Genomic DNA, 24,735 nt, shown 5'->3' with positions numbered 1-24,735 from the left:
TCAGAAGCTCAGTTCATGTTCTTAAGAGGGAACCCAGGAAACAGGCTAGGCTGTATATAATAGGAAAAACAAAAGCTCAGAGAAGGTAGCAACTAGCCTGTTCCTCACTTGGGACACCACAAAACTCTGGATTATGCCCTTTCACAGCAGGCAGAAAGTGCCAGCTCAGTACTAACTCACTTTAATGGTAGGACCAGGAGAGCCTTGGCAAGACCTTTTATAGCCCCTTAGTTATTAATACACAGGACTTTGGTGCCTACATCCAATTAGCCCAGCCTAGTAATCTGATTCTAGGTAAGGCTCCTTCAGATATGGGTCTTATAACAAGGAAGAAGACCCAAAACTTCCCAGTCTAGCACTGCTCAGTCAATTCAAAACCATGCAGTTTTTAAGTACCATGTCCTCATGGAGAAGTACACCAATGGTGAAGAAATGTCAGCCCTCCCCACAAGGCAGTGTGTAAATGAAGAATCAACACCATGTACATGATTGGCAAAAAAGTGGCTCAGAAAAGCTTTTCAGGAAGATGTGGTCAGCAGTAGTCGTAAGCCCTGCATAGCTGCAGGTTTAATAATTTGATTAGTTCTTCATCTTCCTTCCTGCTTGAAGCTACTGGCTGCTTAGCTATTAAGGCTAGAGTCTAAATAGGCTGTCATAGGACTATGTTCCTTCCTCCCACACCTTGCTTTTTTATTTTAAGTCTGCCTCAGAGTTTCACTTCTGGTATGGTGGAGTTTAAGCACGTACTGAATAGATCTTCCAATGAAGAACAACTATAAACTTGACAAAATACAGAAAAACCACCAGAAGGCATGGGAGAATGAACAAAAAGAGGTGGTAAACTCTGGAGACAGGGTGAAATTAGAAGGAAATGGTGGGGCATCTGCATGGCTGAGTCAGTTGGGCATCTGCCTTTGGGTCAGGTCACGATCCCAGCTCTGCATTGGGCTCCATATTCCTGCTTAGTAAGGAATCTGGTTCTCCCTCTGTCTCTGTCCCTCCCCCCTGCTTGTGCTCTCTCGCGTGCTCACTGTCTTTCTCTCAAATAAAGATTTTTTTTTCTTTTTTTTTAAAGAAGAAGGAAATGGCACAAGGTGAGTTCCCATTTTTATGGCTTTTAGGCTGACTGAAAATTGAAGAGTCAGAGGAAACCACAGAATCAGAGCAGCCACAGCTGCTAGAAAGTGAGGGGGTAATCTCAGAATAAAAGAACCAAACAAAAGAGAAACTCAAATTCTGTGCATAAACTCTATGCAAATCTCTGGTGGACCCCTGGAGCCGCAAACATGTAGGGCAGACTCAATCTAAAGATAAAAGAACTGAACTGAGATTTGAACTGCTGCCCAAAACACAATTTACAGTTTGAGTTCAATGAAGTTAAATGCCTAATACAAACCAAAAATCAGCACTCTGTTCAGAGGAATATAACAGAATCCACAACATAAACATTTACAACATTCAGTTGTAAACAATCTAAAATTACTCAGTATTTGAAGAACCTGGAAAATAGGGCTCTTTCTCTAGAGAAAAGACAAACAATGGAGACCAACTTTGAGATGATTCAGATGTTGGATTTAGCAGAAAATAATTTTAAAGTAGTTATAGCTATGTTCTATAAAGTTAAATGTTTGTAATGAATAAAAACAGGAAATCGCAGCAGAGACATTATCAGCAGAGAAATACATTATCACTAGTAACCCATGGTTACTAATGTTCTGATGACCAGTGAGATGGGAATTAGAAAACAGCTCATATTCAGGGGTGCCTGGCTGGCTCAGTTAGTAGAGCCTGTGACCCTTAATCTCAGGGTCATGAGTTTAAGCCCCATGTTGGGCATGGAGCCCACTTAAAAAAAAAAAAAGAAAAAAAAAAGAAAAAAAAGAAAAAGAACTCACATTCAAAAGTACCTCTGCTCACTGGGAGATTTTTATTTCAAATGACTTTATTTGTACTAAAACTAAATTGTAAATTGCTGGCTGACACTAGGTAATTAGTTTTTGTTCTTTGGGAGACTTGACCAGAGAGGTAGAAAGAATTCAGGGAAGATTGGTGGGGAGATTTTATGTACAGGTATTTTCATTTAGTGAGGATGTGAAAGATAAAGCTTTTCTGTTTGGCATTCCTGGTATTCAACACCAGGCCTGTCACTGGTTCTTATTGGATCAAATTCTTCTTTCAGAAGCTAGAACACATGCTATGAAATATTCTTGCCATGCATCTAAAGGATCAGGCCACTGAAAATAGGAAGTGTTTCTACAAGGAGAAAAGTGATGTTTAGAGAGAAAAAGCGTAGAGAGTATCAAAGTCTTATCTTCTGAATTGATTCTCTCATAGAATTACTAAAAGTAGTATTTGGAAGAGATAAACCCAAGTCCATCTTGGGTCTCACAGTGGTTCCACTCTCCTTTGTTTAGCAAATTCTACATACTGTGAGATATGTACTTAAGAAACAGAGCCAGCTTCTCAACCCCCAAATTTCTTGGTATGCTCAAAACTAGGACATGATAGGAAAGGGCACATATTGGTTCCTGGATAAAACAGGGCTCAACTCACAAAAAGTGACAGTAGCCACAATAAGAAAGGTTGCCAACAAGCCTGAAATTGTTTGTTTTGGAAATGGAGGTGACAGTTCCTCTGGGACAACAGTGTGATTATTTAATTCAATTAAAAAATAAGCAATGCCAAAATAAGAAAATAAAAGTGTGCAAAGAGTATTCTTAGCAATTTTGTAATGCGTATCAACTAAATTCAGTTTTCAGTGTTACAATGGACTAATCTTCTACCTAAGCAATCAGAAATAGAAAAAAAAATTAAGCAGAAAAACTAGAAAACTCCTCTTTTTATCATAGTTTTTCTATAAAGCTGACCACAACATCATCCAATGATGGAAAATTCCAAAAACTTTACAAAATTCCTTTTTAAAATTTATTTTTTTGTTATCAAAGAGAATGTCCAGAAACATTGAGTACTAAAGATCTGTTCATGGCATTGTTTTACAAAAGTTCCTAATGGAGTGTGAATATTTTTTGATGTATCTTTCACTTATTAATGATGAAGTGGATGAACTGATGTAATTACTTAAAAAAAAAAATCCAGACAAAAACATCCATTCTCATTCTGAATCTGTTGATTGGAGTGAATTCAGTGGTTACAATAGCACCACTGGCTAAGAATCAACCTCCCCACAGTAGGGAGCTATTTGTGTCTTCTCATTAGGTCACGTAGGTCTCTCAGATATAGGCACCATGTTTGAAGTCTCACACAAAATGTCTGTGTCACTTAAATTACACAATGTGGCAGTGTTTGTTTCATGGGGACATAATCTTGAAAGAAGGGGCAAAGTAGAAAACAACCTGTTTGTATGTTATATGTGAGTACATTATTGGACTGTGCATGAGTTTAAGGGCATTGTAGCCCTTAAAGAGTTAAAGGGTAATTCCAAAGAGTGAAGCATCTGTTATTTCCAGCTGCACCTGGTGCTTGAAGTTGTCTACTCATTTCACCATGTGTTGTAAAGTCAGGGCCTTCTTCATCTACTGTTTGGCTCAAATGGTTTGAACTGAGTTTAGCTGTCCTTCTTTTCCATTGAAACTTTATTTCTCAGCCTCAGGATATGTGGGGTACTTGACCGTTTCTATCTTCTCTCGGACTTTGTAGGAGGGATATAGGCCCGTCCTTCCCAGTTTCCTGTTGACACCTTTAGAATAGCCATCCCAATGATTTCCAGCCACACCAATGATATCTCCAGGTTCCATGGGGATTTCATCTGCAGTTCGAGGTTGGTGAGGATAAATAGCAATCTGGTTGTGGGCATTTTGGCCCCCAAAATAGTAGATGTCATCCAAAGAATGGAAGTTTGCAGAAGCATCAGGATGAAGTGTTTGCATGATTTCGTAAGCAACTCGACAGACCTTGGGAAAGAATGAAAAAAAAAATGTGTTAGTATACATAAAATCTCCTGCATAGCAACCTGAAGGCCCTTGGCCAAACAGACTAGGACCAGACCAGGACTAGGACTGACAAGTTGAGAAGAGGTAGATTCTAGTCACAGGTTTTCAGTTGATTTGCTCTCAATTACAATACAAATCATTCTTCATCTTTGTGCTTGTATCTTCTTTTTTTTAAACATAATAGATTACTATAAGTTCTCTGGGAGTAAAAAACATATCTAATGCAAGTACTTTAAGAATATGAATCAGTTAATTTTAATGAACATTTAATAAGAGTCACACAGTATACCTCGTGTTGGGTACTGGTGACAAAAAAATGAGTAAGACCCAGTTTGTGTCTTTAAAGAATTTAAGGTTGAGCATGAAGATCATAAATACTTTATACAAATGTTGCTGCTCCTTTCTCCTCATTCAGTCTCAATCAATCCCATATTCTTTTCTGCTAGGTTGGATTTGATCTCAGAACTCTTTTCAATAGAAATTCAGGTAATTTTTGACAATCAACTAGCCTTGGTAAGTGAGCTAAAATATATCATTTCTGTTCTAAAGAGTTTTAAGAGCACTAAGTAGATATTAACATTCTAGAACTGAATAAGATGGACTAGCCTTTGCTGAAGATGCATCTACCTGATGCATTTAAAGCTACTTAAAAGATTCCTCTGTCCAGGGGCACCTGGGTGGCTCAGTGGTTGAGCGTCTGCCTTTGGCTTAAGTCGTGGTCCTAGGGTCGTAGGATCAAGTCCCACATCAGGCTCCTCACAGGGAACTTGCTTCTTCCTCTGCCTATGTCTCTGCCTCTGTGTGTTTCTCATGAATAAATAAGGTCTTTAAAAAAAAAAAAAGATTCCTCTGTTCAAAGAATACCTACATGCCCACTGGATGGCTGCTAAAATACCACAATCTGAGCTTTGTACATTGAGATGCTTGGTGATAAAGTTAAACTATTACTATTTTCATGAGGGTATAACATTTTAAGCAATTAATAAATATATTCTTTATAAATGGGGTTCATGAGCTTTTTCTAAGAATAGGTGAAGACAGAAGAGAGAATACTGTCACTTTGCTTAAAAAAATTCTTCCACTATGGGCAGCCTGGGTAGCTCAGCGGTTTAGCGCCTGCCTTTGGCCTAGGGCATGATCCTGGAGACCCGGGATCAAGGCCCATGTCAGGCTCCCTGTATGGAGCCTGCTTCTCCCTCTGCCTGTGTCTCTGCCTCTCTCTCTGTGTCTTTCATGAATGGGTGAATAAAATCTTAAAAAAAAAAAAAAAAAAAAGAAAATTCTTCCATTATAAAAATAAAATTCTTCCATTATAATTCAATGTGAACAGAGAACTCAAGTCAAATTTTCCCAAATCTCCAGTAGTGGTTGTCTCAGTTAATGAAGCTTTGTCTCTATGCCAATACTTTTGCATTTATTTAAAATGAAACTACTAATAGTAATTGTTAACCTGCTCAGTGGAGCAACTTAGGATTACTCAGCAGTCTTTTAAAACTCTGATATTTATGAGATCAAATCTAAATGAAGATGCTCATTCTTAACTATTATGAGCAAATGAAATCTGATTAGGTTAAGCCTCACTTTAACTTCTTAAAAAATCTGAATTTCAGGAACTGCAGGGGTGCTTTTCAAATGCTATACATACTTTGCAGATGAGACTTTAAAAATATTTTAAATTTTGCAAATATGGACTAAAATACAAGGAGAGCAAGTCATCTGCCCAAATTCTAGTGCTAGAATTTCAACATCATAAAATCAAGGCAGTGACTTTGCTTGCAAGTTTGCTACTCTATCAACAGACTAATTTCACACTGGAGATGCGAGAATGTCATGGTACAATTGAGATCACTGATAGAATACTGAGACTATAACAAAATGAGGGTCGAAAAGATTTGGAATGGGAACTCCAAAGTCAGCTGAAGGTCCACAGGGGGGCAAGCAAAATCAAGTGGAGACTCTACAAAGGAAGAAACTAAGTAAAACAAAGCAGCTTCAAAAATAGCAAAGTATAGAGGCTAGCATTTTCTGAGTTTTTGCTGTCATTGTTTTAGGTATTATTTATTTAATATCTCTATTAATTTACTTAATACTCAAGTAGCCCCATAAAATTCTATTTCCTATTCCTATTTTCTATTTCACAGAGGTCAAAGGTCAGTTAAAATTTTGCCCAAGGTTGTAATTATTATTAAGTGGTAGATTCTGGTTTTGAACCTGGGCAGTTTGTGAATCTTGTTAACTCCTAAGTATATTTCTCTTGCAGAGCCTGGTCTCCATTATTTGGATTTTTTTTTTTTAATTTTTTAAAGATTTTATTTATTTATTCATGAGAGACACAGAGAGAGAGGCAGAGACACAGGTAGAGGGAGAAGCAGGGACACAGAGAGAGAAGCAGGCTCCATGCAGGAAGCCCAATATGGGGACTCGATCCTGGGACTCCAGATCACGCCTGGAGCCAAAGGCAGATGTCTGCTCAACTGCTGAGTCACCCAGGTGTCCCTCCATATTTGGATTGTAACACCAGAAAGATAAAACATAAGGCCAAGGCAAGCCTTGGGCAAACTAGACAGTTTTGTTTTTTCAGGGCCCTTTAACCCACTCTTCAATTATTTCTAGCCAGGAATGCAGGAGCTTGCATTGCCCTTGACATGACCATATTGTGGCAATGAGCCCTGATATATTTCCTCCTCTCTATTATTAAGTGTCTCACCCTCAAAAAACATTGCCTTTAGTCCCACACCCTTAGGGACTGCTTTCTTTTGTAGGATAATCCTAATAATCAGTTTATAGTTTGGTATCCATAGTTGTTGAAGTGTTAGTGGGTTAATAACATAAGTATTTTCTTAAGCCAAAGAAAAACAAAGGGTAGAAATTTCAAAGACTGAGGTGGGCCAATATGAGGCCCTAAATTCTTCTCATTATAATGATAACAGTATGAGGTGGTTGCTGTTATTATCCATATTTTATAACTGAAGAAACAAGCCCCAGAAAGATTAATTAAAAAAAAAGTTGGGGGGGAATGAGCTAGTAAATGGTAGAATTCTTTCTGGCTCTCTACCACACTAAAATGTCTTAGGATAAGAACCTAATACTGTGCCTGTCACATAGTAGGTGCTCAGAAAGTACCCGTTGAATGAATACTGCTTCATGCATAATATCAGCCTAGCAGTGGAGATGCAGGTCCATGAGTGATATTTAATCCCTAAGATCCACATATAACATTCTTAGTAGTACCATGGAGCAATTTACTGCAAAGGGCTATAAAGATAACTATAGTATTAATGTTTGCATTTAACTACCCTAGGCTTTCTCTTTGGGCTTTACCAATTCAAACTGTGTGGCAGGTAAATGAAGGCTTTCAGCTAATATCAATACTCAGTTTTTTTTTCTTTTAAGATTTTATTTATTTATTCATGATAGAGAGAGGGAGAGAGAGAGAGAGAGGGGTGGGGGGAGACACAGGCAGAGGGAGAAGCAGGCTCCATGCCAGGAGCTTGACGCGGGACTCAATCCCGGGACTCCAGGATCGCGCCCTGGGCCAAAGGCAGGCGCCAAACCGCTGAGCCACCCAGGGATGCCCAATACTCAGTTTTTGATGATGGACAAATCTCATGACTGAGAGAGGCAAACCCTTTGGTTGAAAGCTGTGGTTGACTATATGTAGTAAGTTTTATTTCATTTATTGCATGTCAGTATATCATTTAGAACACCACTAAGCACACAGGATGGGTTAGAGCAAAAATGTTGCTTAAGGATAAAAACACGATGCAACTGTATTTTTTAAAAAAAAGTTTAAAAGGAGAGGATGGTCCATGAACCTGAATTTTATCCCTGAGGAGCAACCAGCTGAGTTTACATGAGCCTCCAAAGCCTTCTCAGAGCAGATGGGATCTTGTTTTGTTTTGTTTTTTGTTTTTTGTTTTTTTTTGTCAAAATAGATGGGGCCAGGAGGATCTCCTAGTGTGAAAAGTTGGAAGTAGGTTCTTGTCTCCTTGGGTGATGGTGAGAGATGTATACACTTTTCCTGTAAACTACTTTGTTCTGCTATTCAGCAGGAGAATAGTATCCACTATTGTTTCGTGGGCCTTCCCTCAATGGAAATTCCTATCCAAAGTCATTTGTCTAGAATAAAATGAATGTAGTATATGGTTTTTCCCTTCGGGCTTTCCAAAATCTGATTCAGAGTGTAATGATGCCAGGTATGTTGTGTGTGGATTTGGAACTAGACAACAAAGAGTGCCACTAGGATGTTGTATTAAGTGTGAAAAAGTGTCACAAGGGAAAAAAAGTAGTTTTGTGATTTCAATGGTTAAAACTACGGAACAATGTTGATAGCTGCTTTAAAAATGCTGATAATCCAAAGCTTTTAAAGTGAGCATCTACAACAATTTATGTAAATCAGATTCCAGGATAATAAAAGCTGATTCCATAACTTGATAATATTAAAAAAAAACCTTTCTGATATTTTGCCCATCTACAACTAAGTATAATTGAATAATTGCTGTTATTTCACCACCTATAATTTCTGTGTTTCTTATTTAAGACGGTTTTATTAAATAGGAAACTAAATGACAAAGTAGATGCTTTGGATATAGGCAACTTCTAGTAACATAGAGCAAGATTAAATACTTGGTAGAATAGTTTGGAATGTGACTGCATAGCTTTCAAAACCTACTTGATGTTTTCGGAAAATGTTTATATTGCCTCTAATTTTCAGATTAAATCCTGAGGATTGTTCTCTTCGATTTATGAGGCTTTTAGGACAAACTTGGCTTTGAGAAACAGCTCTGATGAAGGGATTCAGAAAACTAAGAGCAACAATAGTAACAATATTAAAGTTTTATTATTGGCTTAAAAAAACCTTTTCACTTAAGGGGAGAGAATTCCCAGATCTCAGTTATGGATATAAAACCAAGAAAAATCAGAAGTCCTGAGATTGAGGGGGATGGATCCAAAACGTTATGAGGAATCCTGATTAAGGTGCCATGATATTCGTGTCTGCATTTTCTCAAATGTCAATTAAGTCTTGCATTTTTCCTTCTGGCATGGCATTTCATTCTTCCAGTATTGCCTATAATAGCTCATAGTCAACAGATAAACTCTTTCTCACTATTGTCTTACAGTGTAATAGTTCTCAAAGGATAGGACACAGGATACAAAACTGCAGGGTTGTCAAAGCATTATGAAGAAGATACTAAACTCTTTGTCACTTTCTAATAATATCTTTGAATATGATATTATCATCAAGGAAAGTTTGAGAGCTACTTGTCCATGTTTTATTCTGGGCTGAGATTTGGTTCTCAATGTTTTATTTTTTTGTCCCCCTTCTGGATGTAACACTTAGTCTTCTTCTATTTCCCAACATGCCTATGGCATATATAGGAACATCGGCAGATTAATTTCCCTAAAAGTCAACAAATACACAATTTTACTTGCATTTGCTAAAGCAAATACTGTTACTCATCATTTACCCTTTGGGAATGAAGAGCTTTTGTTTCTGAAAATTTATATTATATGGTGCTGTTCTCTTTCAATAAACTAAATAAAATAAAAGTGAGGAGATATATTGGCACAGAGAAATTAAAATGCCTAATGCTACTGGCTACTCTTCTTTCTTGTTTAAAAAAAGATTTATTTATTTTAGAGAGAGGGAGAGAATGAGAGAGAGAGAGTGTGAGCCAAGGGAGGGACAAAGGGAGCGGGAGAGGATCCCAAGCAGACTCTGAGTGTGGAGCCCAACATGGGGCTTGATCTGATGATCGTGAGATCATGACCTGAGCAGAAATGAAGACTCAGATGCTTAACTGACAGAGCCACCCATGCACCCTCCAGCTTCTCTCTCTCTCCTTTTTAAAAAAATATCTTATTTATTTATTCATGAAAGACAGAGACAGAAACATAGGCAGAAAGAGAAGCAGGTTCCCTGTGGGGAGCCTGATGCAGAACTTGATCCAGGACCCTGGGATCATGCCTTGTGCTGAAGGCAGACGCTCAACCACTGAGCCACTGAGGCCTCCCTGGCTTCTCTTCTTAATGAAGAATTGTTATACCTGTTCAATATACATAATTATTCAGTAGAACCTAAGCATTACCCATGACCACAAGCAGGAGTAACAGAGTCCTTGAATAATAGCATGTTTCATGTTCCTCCTAAAACATGAGAGTGTATGGTCTGAAATAGGGCCATGTGAAAAAAGGTTGCTACAGTAACTACTGTAGAATCTCTGTAACACACAAAGGTATTCCTATACTTTTCCCTTTATAAATAACAATAGCAGCTAACATTATATTTAATATATTGTTAAGTACTATTTTCAGTAGTTTACATATAATTTTTAATCATCATAGTAACTGTATGTAGTAGGTGCTACTACTGTTTTACAGGCAGGGAAGAAATGGTCAGTGATAAGCTAATTTGTTCAAATGCCACCCAGATACTAAGTGGTCAAAGTTAGATTTATTTATTTTTAAGATTTTATTTATTTATTCATGAGACACACACAGAGAGAGGCAGACATAGGCAGAGGGAGAAGTACAGGGAGAAGCAGGCTCCTTAAAGGGAGCCATATATGGAACTCGATCCCGGGACCCTGGGATCATGTCCTAAGCTGAAGGCAGATGCTCAACCACAGAGCCACCGAGGCATCCCCAAAGTTAGATTTAAACCCATTCTGATTCTAGAGTCCATGTTACTTCATTCTAGTTCTCTGCGTAGGAGTCAGTGGCTTGGCATTTTGATGTTATCAGTAACTTTTTCTCAAACTCCACTGGTGATGATGATGAGACATTTTTAGGGAAATTTCAAACAATTCCAAATTTGGGTTTATGGCAAGAGAACCTCTACAATCAAGCAACCAATTTCATTCATAGTGCAAAAATACTGAACTGTACTAAACCCATATTTTTTCTAAAAATATTTGCAAAAAATGCTGGAGTATGAGCAAACCCAGAGATTTATCAGTGAATGTGGAATTATTTCAAAATTTCAAATGCTACAGCTGATAGTCATCAAGAAAGGTATGAGATAATGACAGTGATCACATTTAGCAAACTGCCATTCAATATATAAATATAAGGTATTTTTACTGTTAAACTTTTATTCTGAACTCTCACATAAAATTTTTTGAGGTATTCAAGTCTACTTTGGGATACAAGATATTAGTTTGAGTTTTGCTTTGTTCAAATGAACAAAAGTTATTTTGGATGAACTTTGACTTATCAAGAGTTTTTAGGAATAATATAATATATAGGCATAAATCTCATTCCTTTGGAGATAAAACATCCTCTCAGCACCACTCTTTCTTCATATGAATGAATTCTCTGACCCTGAGGTATGGAAAACATGCTGAGGTTGATATTATGCACAAAATAGAACAAAGTAGTATGAACAATATGCCCCTCAAGCTTGTACAGATTTCTACTACCATAAAGTAACAGAATTCCTGATTTCTGGATCAAAATTAGAGTCATGAGGTTATAAGAATCAAAAATTCTATAGCACATCCTTGAAAAGAAAAAATAAAAAAGGATTTTCTTTCTAGAATAAACCTAATGGTATTATTAAGGAGGGCTGGAAGAAGGAAAGCAAAATAGAGAACATCCCTGTAAGTCTCAATGTCTGCCTACATGTAAGGCTGCTAAATGTTTAGACATGTATATATTTATTTAACTTTCAAGCTTTATGACTACAGCAGCGATTCTCAACAAAGGCGATTTTGTCCTCCCCACTGCTGTGGGATATTTGGCAATATCTGAAGACATTTTCAGTTGTCACAACTTGAGGTGGGGTGCTACTGGCCAGGGGAGCTGCTGAGTACCCTACAATGCACAGGACAGCATCTCACAACAAAGTACCTGCCTATAATTCTAAAAATGCCTAGGCTGAGAAACCCTGGACTACAGGAATAGACTTTAGACAGGCCTAACATCTAGACCTACAAAGAAGGTGGCATATCTAGGAAATTAAGTCTTGCAATTAATGAATGACTCTGATTCATTCATTCAAACAATAAGCATTCAAAAATTTGTGGAGGTTGTTACTAGTCATTTGTACCTGTTGATCAGGTGGGCATATAGCCAGATTCTCAGTTAAGAGAGAAAAAGTTGCGATTCCTCCCATCTACCCACTATGAGAAAGAAAAGGGAGCTTCTCAAAGAAAGGATCCTTATCCCATTTAGGAAGAAAACATCAGCAGTGGATCCCTTCATGGGAACTTGGAAGGCCAAGGAAATTTTCTGTTCTGACTAGGACTGTTGCTATGTGACTTCTGTTCTGGGTAGGAAGTTCTCATTCTATATTGAAGAAACTCATAGCCTTTGCTGGGGTAGGTATCTTTATAATAATCATATCACCATCCCATTGTGACAATGTACATTGTCACAAAATAAAAAAAGTTCATTTCTTTATATTCTCTGAAGTATATTCTCATGAAAATGGTGCAGCCTTCCTTTTCACATTTCCTTTTCTCTACTTCTTCTAGGCATTTAGGAAAAAATTTATCTTACATGATCTATATTTCTTGGTAATTACTCTCCAGTTACTTCACGTGAGTATTTTGCTCACTAGATTCTGGGCCAGGGTAAGATCTGTATCTTCAATCTCCCTGGAAATCCTCTCTGCACCTAATATAATTCTGAGCACAAATAGTCATTTAACAGATTGTTGAATGAACTAACCAATAATATGCACATAAATGAGGTCAGAATAAAACCAACAATAAATATTTCTATGCTGATATTCCATTGTGTATACAAGGCTGATTGGACCACTCATAGAAACAAATACACCAAGCCCATAATATACAATTATCTGCAACAATTAAACTCAAAGAATGATTGTAATATGGTATTGCTTAAATTTAATGTATAGTTTTTTGCTTGGTAGAAATGTAATAGGACTTGAAAAAGAATTACATTTATACTTTATTTTCTATAAAGTAATCAATGAGACACAATGCTCACCATTTAAGCCTCTCAGCATCAGTGCATCAATGTGTAGGAGTGGACGGATTCTGGTTGCATAGTGATGGCAAAATCAGGAAATATTTTTTTTTAAAGATTTTATTTATTTATTTTTAAAGGAGAGAGAGGGAGAGCCAGCAGGGGGAGGGGCAAAGGAAGAGGAGAGAGAATTCTGTGTAGACCTTGCACTGAGCCCTACACGGGGCTCGATCTCATGACCCTGAGATCATGACCTGAGCTGAAACCAAGAGTCAGAAGCTTAACTGACTAAGCCACCCAGGTACCCCTGCAAATTCATAAAGTATTAATAAGTAAGCTTTTTTACTTGCTATTTGGTTAAATGCTGTGAACAATTGCTTGTAAGCAACTATACTTGAATACCTAACTTTTTGGGAGGAGGTATGGAATCTTCCTATTCTTTCACAAAAGAGATCATTCCCAAATATTAGGAAAATTGCACCTGAACATTAAACACAGACACAGATACAGATATATATATACACACACACCCCCTAAGAACTTCCTGAGCTCAACATGACCAAAAAAAAATATTGGCTATTTAAACATGCCCTACTATCGCTTACCTGGGATGAAAAAGTACACACTAGGAAGTCTGCCTGGGAGAGAAAGTGTATATCCAGGATCACACCCCGAAGTGAATTTTCTGTGTATCGATTGTGTAGTCCAGCTGACCAAGAGATAGAGTTATCACTAATAAATTCATAAGTGGGGTACCTATAAAAAAAAGAAATAAATTTGTACATAGTCACTGAAATCACAATATTCTATCAGGAGTTAGTATCTTACCACCGGGAAGCAGACCTGCTCCTTTGACCAAAGTTCTTTTTAATAGTAAGCAGAGCTTTAACTGTGGTATTTAATAGATTCGATGAAGCATCTTTGAATCTGTCAGTGGAGTAGAAACCATTCTGGAATGTCCTAAATATTACATGTTATTGGCATGTCACATAATATGCACAATACATGCATCAAAATGTCCCTTCTCAATTCATAGGAGTTGAAGGTTCCTTATTTTTTTTGTAACGAGTGACAAAGAGGTTTTTTAAACTGCTTTCCCATTTGGTCACTAAACTTTTCCCTTAGAATAGAAATATCACGGTTAAATTTCATTTACATTTTTAACCTAGAATTTGAGATAATTCAGACTGGTTTCCCCTAAACCCCATCCTCAAAACACTGTCTTAGCCAACAGCAGTAATGGAAAATCAGTCTAGGGCAGCCTGGGTGGCTCAGCGGTTTCGTACCGCCTTCAGCCCAGGGTGTGATCCTGGAGACCGGGGATTGAGTCCCATGTCAGGCTCCCTGCATGGAGCCTGCTTCTCCCTCTGCCTGTGTCTCTGCCTCTCTCTCTCTGTCTCTCATGAATAAATAAAAATCTTAAAAAAAAAAAAAAAAAGAAAATCAGTCTAATAAATTTATGAAAGCAAATTCTTTACAGATGTCCACCAAGTAATATTTCAATAGTCTTGAGATAGGATATGTGTTTAAAAGTATTAAAACAAGATATCTTTAAAAAGTCCACCATATGTTCAAATGATTCTACTGTGAATTAAGAGGTTTAATTATACTCTAGTATACAGTGAATAGATTTTCTTAGTGCATGAGGTAAATCTTTAGAGTTGAGTTGAAAACTTAGAGAATTATACAAAAATTGGATAATAATTGTACCTGTTTTACATAATTCTGTAGGAATTAAATACATAAGCAAAGTAAAGTGGTTAGGAGAGCATCTGACATGTAGTAAATGCTCATTACGTATTAGCTGTGATTGTTAAACATTCTTTTGCAGATGTCCACCTGGTTTTATTCCTTACTTCCTTTAGATCTCTGCTGTAATAAAGTCTTATTAGTGAGGACTTCAGAAATTTCTATCTTTTTTACTTACTTAATTTCATGACTTTTATTATCATCTGACATAATATATATTTTGACTATTATTTACTGCCTGTATCCATTCCCCACCTCCATCATCCCTAGCTGGAATGTAAGCTATATAAAGAGGCATTTCATCTGCTTTGTTCACTGTATTATTCTCAGTAACTAGAAAAGAATTGGGAATATAACAGAGAATCTATTAACATCTGGTGAGAGGGTAAAAGTGCCTATCTGTAAACCCTGAACCATTAGGAGTCTGTTTACATGTCTGTCTCCCACATAGTATTCTCCTAAGGTTGGGACTGGACTTGATTTTTCTTTGCCTCACAACACCTAGTGCCCCACGCAATGCTGAGTAGGTAAATACATGAATAAGTGAGTGCTACCCATGTCTGGGACTTTGTCCTAATTCCCTAACAGCTGCTTCAGATTCTCTTCATTTCACAGCCACCGAGGAGCTTTCTCTCATTGCCTCTAATAATGACTGGGATGGCAAAGTCTCAGAGCACTGTTTCAGACTGGTATTCAGTGCTCAGATCCATTCGGCCTCATTATTTTTGACATTTTGCCCTCCTAAGCCCCAAATCAGGGAGACAAAGGAAATGTCACATTTATTTTAAAAAGAAAACCACCAAAAAGACTTTTAATGTGATTCTTGTGAAGCTGCACACCCAGGCATGGGGCAGAAACAGCAACAAATAAGTATGAAAAGGCTGGGGGACAGAGGACAGAGCAAATCATTAAAACACAGGTTTTATACTTGAATAAAGACTAACTCTGTCAGTGTGGTTTACGTGCTCAGTGAAAAGAAAAGAGTGATCTTTTTACTGAGAAGTGACACTAACATTAATGCCCTTCGTAATTTAAAGATCCCTCCCTGGAACCAAACCAAAAGAACGCTTAAGTTCCACAGGCCTTATCTGAGACTGCTTGATGAAGGATACCTGAGTTTGGGAAAGAAAACAAACAGAAACAATGTAAATAATGGAAAAGGGAGATTTTGCCTCTCCAATTATAAGCATGGAAATTTCTGCACAAACATGCTTCTTTGTCTTCTGCCCACAAGTATGTCAGCAGAGGATTTCTTTTACTGTGACATTGTAGAGATTAGCAATGATAAAATATATTTTTTTCTTCTTCTACCTTATAAAAATTTATTTTTGCATCACTCACAAAGGGCTAACTTAAAGTTATAAACTAACAACACATTGTCTTTTCTGAAGTCTTTCTCCAGACTGAGGGAGATACTCCTCTTCATGATTTCACTGTACCTGGTATAAAACTCCTACAGGGCATTCATCTAACTATACTGCAATACTTGTTACATGTATATGCCTACCAGTTGGATACTCCTTTAAATAAGAAGCCACATATTATCTTTTTATTTCTCTTTTTATTTCTAGTGCCCTGTAACTGTGTGTAGCATATTATAGTTCAATAAAACATTGAAAAAATTCATCACTCGTTATTTCTGAGTCTTTATTTCGCAGGGCAAACACTTTACAAAAACTTCGAAACAAATTTTTCTTGCCTCTGTTCATTTAAATGAAACTAAATTTTAGGAGTGCTCATCCAGCATTTTTGATAAAAAGCAAACTAAGTACATAAATATATATTCTAAGAGATTTTTATTTTTATTTTTTTATTTTTTTAAATTTTTATTTATTTATGATAGTAACAGAGAGAGAGAGAGAGAGAGAGGCAGAGGGAGAAGCAGGCTCCATGCACCGGGAGCCCAATGTGGGATTCGATCCCGGGTCTCCAGGATCGCGCACTGGGCCAAAGGCAGGTGCCAAACCGCTGCGCCACCCAGGGATCCCTATTCTAAGAGATTTTTAAAGACTTGTTTCTTCTCCTACTTCACCCCTGTTCCCAATCTCCACGTCTTAGAATATGATATTGGATAGACAACTTTAAGAGTTCTTACTTCTTGGCCAATGATTCTGCAATTTAAACTCTCTAACAGTGATCTGCCTAAGAGAGACATCTACACATTATCAATGGCTGCCATAATCAGTGGGAAACAGGTGTGAAAATCTCACAGATGAACTCAGTCTTAATCTAAAGAAACCTGAGATATAATACCAAGTAGCAAAGCATTATCTACTCATTTTCACACAAAAGCCGAATATATAAAGCTAATCTTGACCACTTTTAGAAAAGATAAGCTACCCAGAAAATGGATTCTTCTCTGTGTGAATCCTATGCATCATTTACTTCTTCAGCACTTCACCCTCTTGAAGCACAAAAGTCTCATAATCATCCTGGATACTATATACCTTGATGAGAGACTAACTCATGTTTTTGGTCACCTAAAACAATGACAGAGGTTTTATGGTTTGCTTAGGTATCAAAACGAATCCTGACAGGTCTAAAGCAGAGTTAATTCAGAGCAGAAAAACATCTAGGTAAAATACTGAAGGAGAGAAACAGCATTTAAGTTCTTGGGAAAATTTTCAAAATGATTCATAAAATTGAGGTGCCTCCGTGGTTGCAGTTGGTTAAGCATCTGCCTCTTGGTTTTGGCTCAGGTCATGATCTCAGTTCAGAGCCTGCTTGAGATTCTCTCTACCTCCCTCTCTGTCCTCCTGCTTGTACTCTCTCAAATTAAATCAATCGATCAATCAATCAATCAATCTTAAAAAACAAAGACTCAGAAAATTAAAATTAAAGGATTTCCAAAGAGGAAAAACAATGCATAAAATGCTGCTACTACATTTATAACAGAATATGAAAAAAACCTTCCTCCTGGACTACTGTGGAGAAGAGTTACTGGCTCTTTACTGTAAGTTACTGAGTTACTGACCACAGAAAGGAAATTCAAGTTTTACTATTCCTACAATCTTAGTAGATTCTGCTATCAACAGTACTATAAAGGTTGCTTGCTATAAAAATATCATGGGGCACTATGGATCAAAGTTGTAAGATGTTCATATCTTTTTACCTAAATATTTCCAAATCCAGAAGTCTAGCTTAAGGAAATAACCTAACTACAAATATTGGGAAAATGAGCAAGTAAGCAATTGCAGAAGATATGTAGTCATTAAAAAGGGACATTTAAGATAATAATTTTTTAGGGACCTGAGAAAATGGATCCATTGCTGTATTAAGTAAAAAAGAGTTCAAATTATATAGAATATGATCAACTACTAAAATGGGTAACTATATAAATGACTAAAGGGAATATGTCAACATTTAAGTAATTGTTACCACTGAGTAATAGGTTGTGGGTAGTATTTTTTCCTTGCCTATATACTTATCAACTTCCATATTTTCTAATGAGCATGAATTATTTTGCTAGTCAGGGAAAAAAGAAAAACAGGAAAAAACCTTGTGATGCTTCAAGAACAAGTATAAGAGTAGATAAGATTAATATTTTAATTTTGTTTTTCAAACAAGCTACAAATTCAGTCTGGTATTTTAAAATGAAGGAGTATGGTGAACTATTTCTAATTTGTTTCTATCTAATAGGTCTGGATATCAAACTGGAAAAGTATTTGTGAAAATTTTGTATTGTGTTTTGTGCCCAAATATTCATTTAATCCCTAACTATAAGCATATAACTTGGCTGATGAATTTCATGGTCCTTTGTGTGTATGTGTGTGCAAGACAGTGAAAGTGTGTGTGTGTGAGAGAGAATACTTGATAGAGGGAGCCTTAAAAAACGCAATTTATATCAGGTTAGTTTGAATTCTTAAAGGGAGAAATAGGATTTAAATTATTACCCAGTGATTTGAATAAACATTTGCATTACAGTCTTCACTTTAAATTTGTTTTTCTTCCCAAGTCCTATTTGTGACATAAAAAATGACCAAGAAAATTAATTAAACAAATAGCTTAAATGATTAGCAGTGAATAAAATGTTTTCAAGCTGATGGGATTGAAATAAACATAATTTAATAATTATTGGGCACTGAGCTAGGTAGGTACTGTGTCTAAGGTGCTTATAATCCAGTGAGGGAGACAGAGGTAAGCAAGTGCTAAACACTAAGTCAGAGCAGAAGGACACTTAGGGATTTAGGGATGATCTGGAGTTAATGGTGTATGAGCAAAGCTAAGACTACAGATTCTTCTCTTTCATTCCCTACTTTCACACATTTAATATATCTTTTATTAATAGTAAGTAAAGGCCAATTCTAGGTTCACTCAGATCCTGTGATAAACTCCCAATTGGGATCAGTGAGCTTTATGTGTTTTTTGAATACCCTATGTTAAAACTCTACAGTAGCTACTCTACAGTAACTGTAGAGTAATTGCCTGTTCTCCCACTAGATTAGGAATTCCTTGAGAGCAGAGGATCTTGTGTATCATGGAATACCAAGTATCTCACACAATGCCTAAAATATAGGTATGCTCCATAAATGATTACTGTTCAATACATACTAGCAGTTCTTATTTCTCCACTTATAAAACTCATCTTCTGATTCTTTACTTTTCTTTAATTTCCAGGTTCCAGAAATATTTATGAAATGAAAATTTATATTTTACATATGTTTCACTTGCCCATAATTGCTAGTGAAGATAGTAAGAGCAAAAAAGGTAAGCACTTGGTGTGTTTTATTGCTAGTAGTCCTAAACAGTTGGTTAGTGTTGTGGACTGAATGTTTGTGTCCCCCTAGAATTCCTATTTTTGAGCTGTAACTCCCAATGTGATAGTATTTGGAGATGAGGCCTTTGGGAGATGATTAGGATTAAATGGAGGCATGAAAATGGGCCCCTTGTGATGGAATTAATGCCCTGATAGGAAGAGACACCAGAAAGCTTGCTCTCAAAGAGGCCATGGGAGTACATAGCAAGATGGCAGCTGCCCACACACCAAGGGAAGAGACTTCAGAATGAAATATATACTTTGCTGGCACCTCAAATATGCTTTGATTATATTAATAGTCACCCAAGTACACAGTTGTTTGAATTTTAAAAACTCCCAATAATCAGTAGTAATATTATATAATAAGAATCATAAGTCATGGGAATTAAGGATTCCTTTCAACCGAAAAGAATCCCAGTCTAGAATCACTAGTGTTCATCTAACTCACTTTGTTTTTGCCTCCTTTAATAAAGAAGGGTCATCCGTAGCCAAATACACTCTTCTTTTATCCACTTGCATTCTTCGAGCGAGAAGCTGAAAATGTTCTTCAACGTGTACCATGTATTCCTCAATGGGATGGAAAGCTGCTTCTGTTCCTACTTTGTCTGTACGTCTGACATGGACTCTGGGGGGCAGAAGGAGAAAGTCAGATTCTGCCGACAATGTTCTGATCCACTTGGTGCTTTTAATACTGAATTTTATACCTTTATTTATGGTGGCATCACAGACATTTTAAGCCAATTTCTCTTTCAGTTTTGCCATTAGAAAAAATAAAATATTAAAAATTCAAATACATATATTCTAAATATATGTGCATGTTAACACAATACAAGGAGAATTAGAAAATAAGCTTTTGAAGAATGCTTTCTTATAAAGAAAGTAATTGGTATATCTAAGAATAATGGTAGAAAAAATGAAGATTCCAGAGTTTTATATTCCATATACACAGCAAAATACCAACCAGCCTTCCAGAAAAAACTGGATGCAACTTTTTAAGATTTTTGACAACAAATAATACCAAGATTCACAGCTGTTATTACAGAATATTAAATATATTTTTTGCAACATTTTGGTACCAATTTTTCTTGTCTTCATGATACCCTGGATAGTTACTCTAATTGCCAGCTTGTAGAATTTAAAGTTGTCTGAGGAAAACACAGACCTGCATGGATTCTTCCTATACCACAATCAAGGCAGGTAAATCTTTTAAGAATTCTTACTATTTTAAGTTCATGGAGATGTTCTAGCCCTTTTGTTGTATGCATAATGAATTTTCTTTCGCTGTTTTTCACTCTATCAAACACAAGCAGATATTGATCTCATCTGTCCTATTTTTAAAAAGCCCTAAAACCATAAAATTGGAAACAAGGATTTACACTGTTCTGCACTAAATGTTTTGACTTCCACAGTACTCTCCTCCCATCTTAGTGCTTTCAAAGTGATTATAAATGAAAATAATAATGGTCAGAGTTTATTTTCATAAATTAAAGCTCTCCTTCAATTTACCCTTCTGCATCCCTCCCTACCAAATTACCAAACCACTATTCAAAACTGGGAAAAAAAGTAGATTTGTTTCCCCTTAGGTTATAAAACATGGGCATGCCTTAGGTCAAGCCAAAAGCTGGCTTTTTTTGTGAATCTGGAGCGGGGAGGGGCAGTGTCTATTCTCATGGTAGTTAATCTGTTGTCTTTATAGGTATTATTTCCTTTGCATTCCAGACTAAGTTCCAGATGTGAATACCATCATATGAACACCTATCATTCTTTCTTCCCACATCATTCTTTTTATTTTTAAGATTTTATTTATTTATTCATAGAGACAGAGAGAGAGAGGCAGAGACACAGGCAGAGAGAGAAGCAGGCATCATACAGAGAGCCTGACGTGGGACCTGATCCAGGGTCTCCAGGATCACGCCCTGGGCTGTAGGTGGCGCTAAACCGCTGCGCCACCAGGGCTGCCCTTCCCACATCATTCTTAATCACTGCTTCTCTCAGGAAATTGGAATTATTCACTGTGCTCCTTAGAGATGAAGTGGGCCAGAAAGAACAATTGCACTGAATTTCAATGAAAAGCTTCATGAGAAGAAGCACTATTTGATACTCTGGCTTCACCATACACTTTCTTTAGCTCTAACATTTAAAATAGGGATCAGGGGGTGCCTGGGTGGCTCAGGCCATGATCTCAGGGTCCTGGGATAGAGCTCTGATTTGGGGCCTTCTGCTCAGCAGGGAGGTCTGTTTCTCCCTCTGCCTCTGCCCTGCTCCCACCCATGCATGCTCACTCACGCTCTCTCAAATAAATAAAATCTTTAAAAACAAACAAACAAACAAACAAATAAATAAGGGATCGGTAGCTTCTCTACATATGTAGACTAAGACCCAAGGGAAGATGTGGGGTGGGAGATATGAAAATGAAAATAAAAACAAAAACAAACAAAAGCTGTAATGACAAAGAAGCAGAGGTAGTGGCAGAGTACTACCAATCAATTTTCTCAATTCTCCAAATACCCCTGAAATTAGAGAGGAGCATAATGGAGTCTTTATGGAAGGATCAGAACGTTAGGCCTGTGAAGGATATTTGAAGTCATTTTAATGTAATGTAAGTCTTTCATTAGAGAGTTAAGGAAACTGATGCCTCTGAAGACATTATCAGCGAACAAAAAGACAACATAAGGCAAAGGGAAGCTGGTTTCTCTCACATACATTCAACCTAGTCATCACAAAAGTTAAAGTTCTTTGTGTACTTGCCTGACTTTCACAACAGTTGCCCCTTCAACAACATGGGTGTGAACTATATGGGTCCACTTATATACAGATTTTTTACAGTCCAATACTGTAAATATATTTTCTCTTCCTTATGATTTTCTAATAGCACATTCTTTTCTCTAGCTTTCTTTATTGTAAGAATACAGTATATAATACATATAGCATACAAAATATATGTGAATCGACTGTTTATGCTATTGGTAAGGCTTCCAGCCAACATCAGGGTATTAGTAGTTAAGTTTGGGAGGAGTCAAAATTTATACATGGATTTTGGGATCCCTGGGTGGCGCAGCGGTTTGGCGCCTGCCTTTGGCCTAGGGCGCGATCCTGGAGACCCAGGATCGAATCCCACGTCAGGCTCCTGGTGCATGGAGCCTGCTTCTCCCTCTGCCTATGTCTCTGCCTCTCTCTCTCTCTCTCTGTATGACTATCTAAATAAAATTAAAAAATTAAAAAAAAATAAAGTACAAAATTTATACATGGATTTTAAACTGCATGGGGGGTCAGTAGTCCTAACATGGCATTCTTCCAGGGTTATCTATATTAGATACCAAGCTCTTTCCGGGCAGGGAATCTTTTTTTTCTTTTTTTTTAAGATTGTATTTATTTATTCATGAGAGACACAGAGATTGAGAGAGAGAGAGAGGCACAGACACAAGCAGAGGGAGAAGCAGGCTCCATGCAGGGAGCCTGACGTGGGACTAGATCCCGGGTCTCTAGGATCACACCCTGGGCTAAAGGTGGCGCTAAACTGCTGAGCCACCTGGGCTGCCCTCGGGCAGAGAATCAAATTTTATTTATTTCTAATAGCACCAAACACAATAAATAAATGAATGAATTCTGGGTCCACACAAAAATCTAATTGTTTAGTACCATGTGAATAGAAACCTTAGATATCACCTTAGTTTCTTCAGTTTTAAACAAAGAAGAGTGGCAATCAATGAAGACCCAGAATGATCAAGTACATCACCCAAAGTCAGATTATTTCTTAGTGGTAGAAGTTAGATGGTACCCCCAGATTCTTGAATTTTAGTGTGCTCTTTCATTACAGCACACCACCTCAATGTACAAATAACTTAATTGTCTGTGGTATTTCAATTTTCTATATTTGGCCAACTCTTAATATGATGGATGGCCCATGGACAATTAGGACAGCTTTCTGGTATACATAACTGCAAGAAAGCTTCCAAGCAAAGTTAAGATGGTCTAAGCCCCGGTTTTGTTTTTTTTTTGTTTTTTTGTTTTTGTTTTTGTTTTTTTAATTTTTTTAAATTTTTATTTATTTATGATAGTCACACAGAGAGAGAGAGAGAGAGAGAGAGAGAGAGGCAGAGACATAGGCAGAGGGAGAAGCAGGCTCCATGCACTGGGAGCCCGACGTGGGATTCGATCCAGGGTCTCCAGGATCGTGCCCTGGGCCAAAGGCAGGCGCCAAACCACTGCGCCACCCAGGGATCTCAAAGCCCCGGTTTTGTTTGGAACTTTGGGCAGAGATTTTTCTTCCTTTAGTTTCCTCACCTGTAAAATAGTTATCTCTACCCACTTCACAGGACTGTGTTATAGGATCAATGAGAGAACATAAAGTTATTTTGGTAATTTAATTACTATACTGTTGTCTTTCAAGATCCTGTTCAAACACTGAAGCTATGAAGACTTTCCTGATCTAGATGGAAGTACATTTCTCTTTCTCTGATCTCTCATAAAACTTTTTATACTATTCGCAGGGTATTTTACACATATAATGTTAGCCGTATGTCTCTTTTCCAATTGCCTGTAGTAAGCTAGAAGAAGCTATTTAAAAAAAAATTAATCTCTGTCCCCCACAGTAGCAGGTATTCAATAAATGTTCTGCAAATAAGTGAATGAATCAACACATGTATTAATATTAATCAATAGCTGACTTTATTACAAACAGTATAAGCTACAGAATGTCACAGCCGCCTAGCCTACAAGTCTATTTTCAGGAATTATTTTAGCATCAGTCTCTCTGAAACGTAACAATACTTTACAGTATATTTTTTTCACTTAACTAAAATCCTTTTATACTCCTTGTCACATCACTTTTAGGTATTAGCTTCACTATTTTACAGATGGAAAAATCAAAGCCCAATATCATTAATAAGTTACTTGGTCCAGATTTAGGGAAAAGCCAGAGGTACTGTCCAGGTCACTTAGTCTAGGTACAGTATTATTTCCATTAAACAAAGACAATTTTCCCAAGGTATGAAATCTGGCCCTAGGACCTAGGAAAATTCCTCTTTCCATAACTTTTTAATGTATGTGTACAGGAACACGTATTTGTGAGCAAGATGCTCCTTTGGATTCTTCTCAGTCCTAGGATTTCCTGATATATCTATCTTCCCTGAACATAAACATGAGACTGATCATATATGTATATGAGAAGTGGGCCAAGAAAGAATTTAAATAATAATTTTAACATTATCTTACATTATATATACTCCTCTTATTTTCAAAATAGCTTCCAGGACAAAAAAGAAAACAGAACATCAAAAAATGCAAAATAATCACCAGTGGTAATTAATGAAGCCTAACAAAAAGAGCAACAGAAAAGCTATA

At 37.0% G+C, this 24,735-nt stretch overlaps 1 protein-coding gene across 14 annotated transcripts in view; it reads right to left on the bottom strand.

Annotated features, from left to right (window-relative positions):
• Nucleotides 1-2,911: 2,911 nt before the first annotated feature.
• Nucleotides 2,912-24,735, bottom strand: part of FUT8 (fucosyltransferase 8) — a 301,142-nt gene continuing 279,318 nt past the window's right edge. For all 14 annotated transcript variants that reach the window (XM_072838946.1, XM_072838956.1, XM_072838950.1 and 11 more), the window contains 3 exons: nucleotides 19,841-20,017; nucleotides 13,493-13,643; nucleotides 2,912-3,911 (listed from right to left, as the gene is read on the bottom strand). In XM_072838946.1, the coding sequence (XP_072695047.1) occupies nucleotides 3,594-3,911; nucleotides 13,493-13,643; nucleotides 19,841-20,017 (646 nt within the window). In that variant the 3' untranslated portion in view covers nucleotides 2,912-3,593. The remainder of the gene's footprint in view (nucleotides 3,912-13,492; nucleotides 13,644-19,840; nucleotides 20,018-24,735) is intronic.

The sequence above is a fragment of the Canis lupus genome, chromosome 9 (genome assembly GCF_048164855.1).
Source record: "Canis lupus baileyi chromosome 9, mCanLup2.hap1, whole genome shotgun sequence".
Lineage (NCBI taxonomy): Eukaryota > Metazoa > Chordata > Mammalia > Carnivora > Canidae > Canis > Canis lupus.
This window is presented reverse-complemented; position numbering and strand designations above follow the sequence as displayed.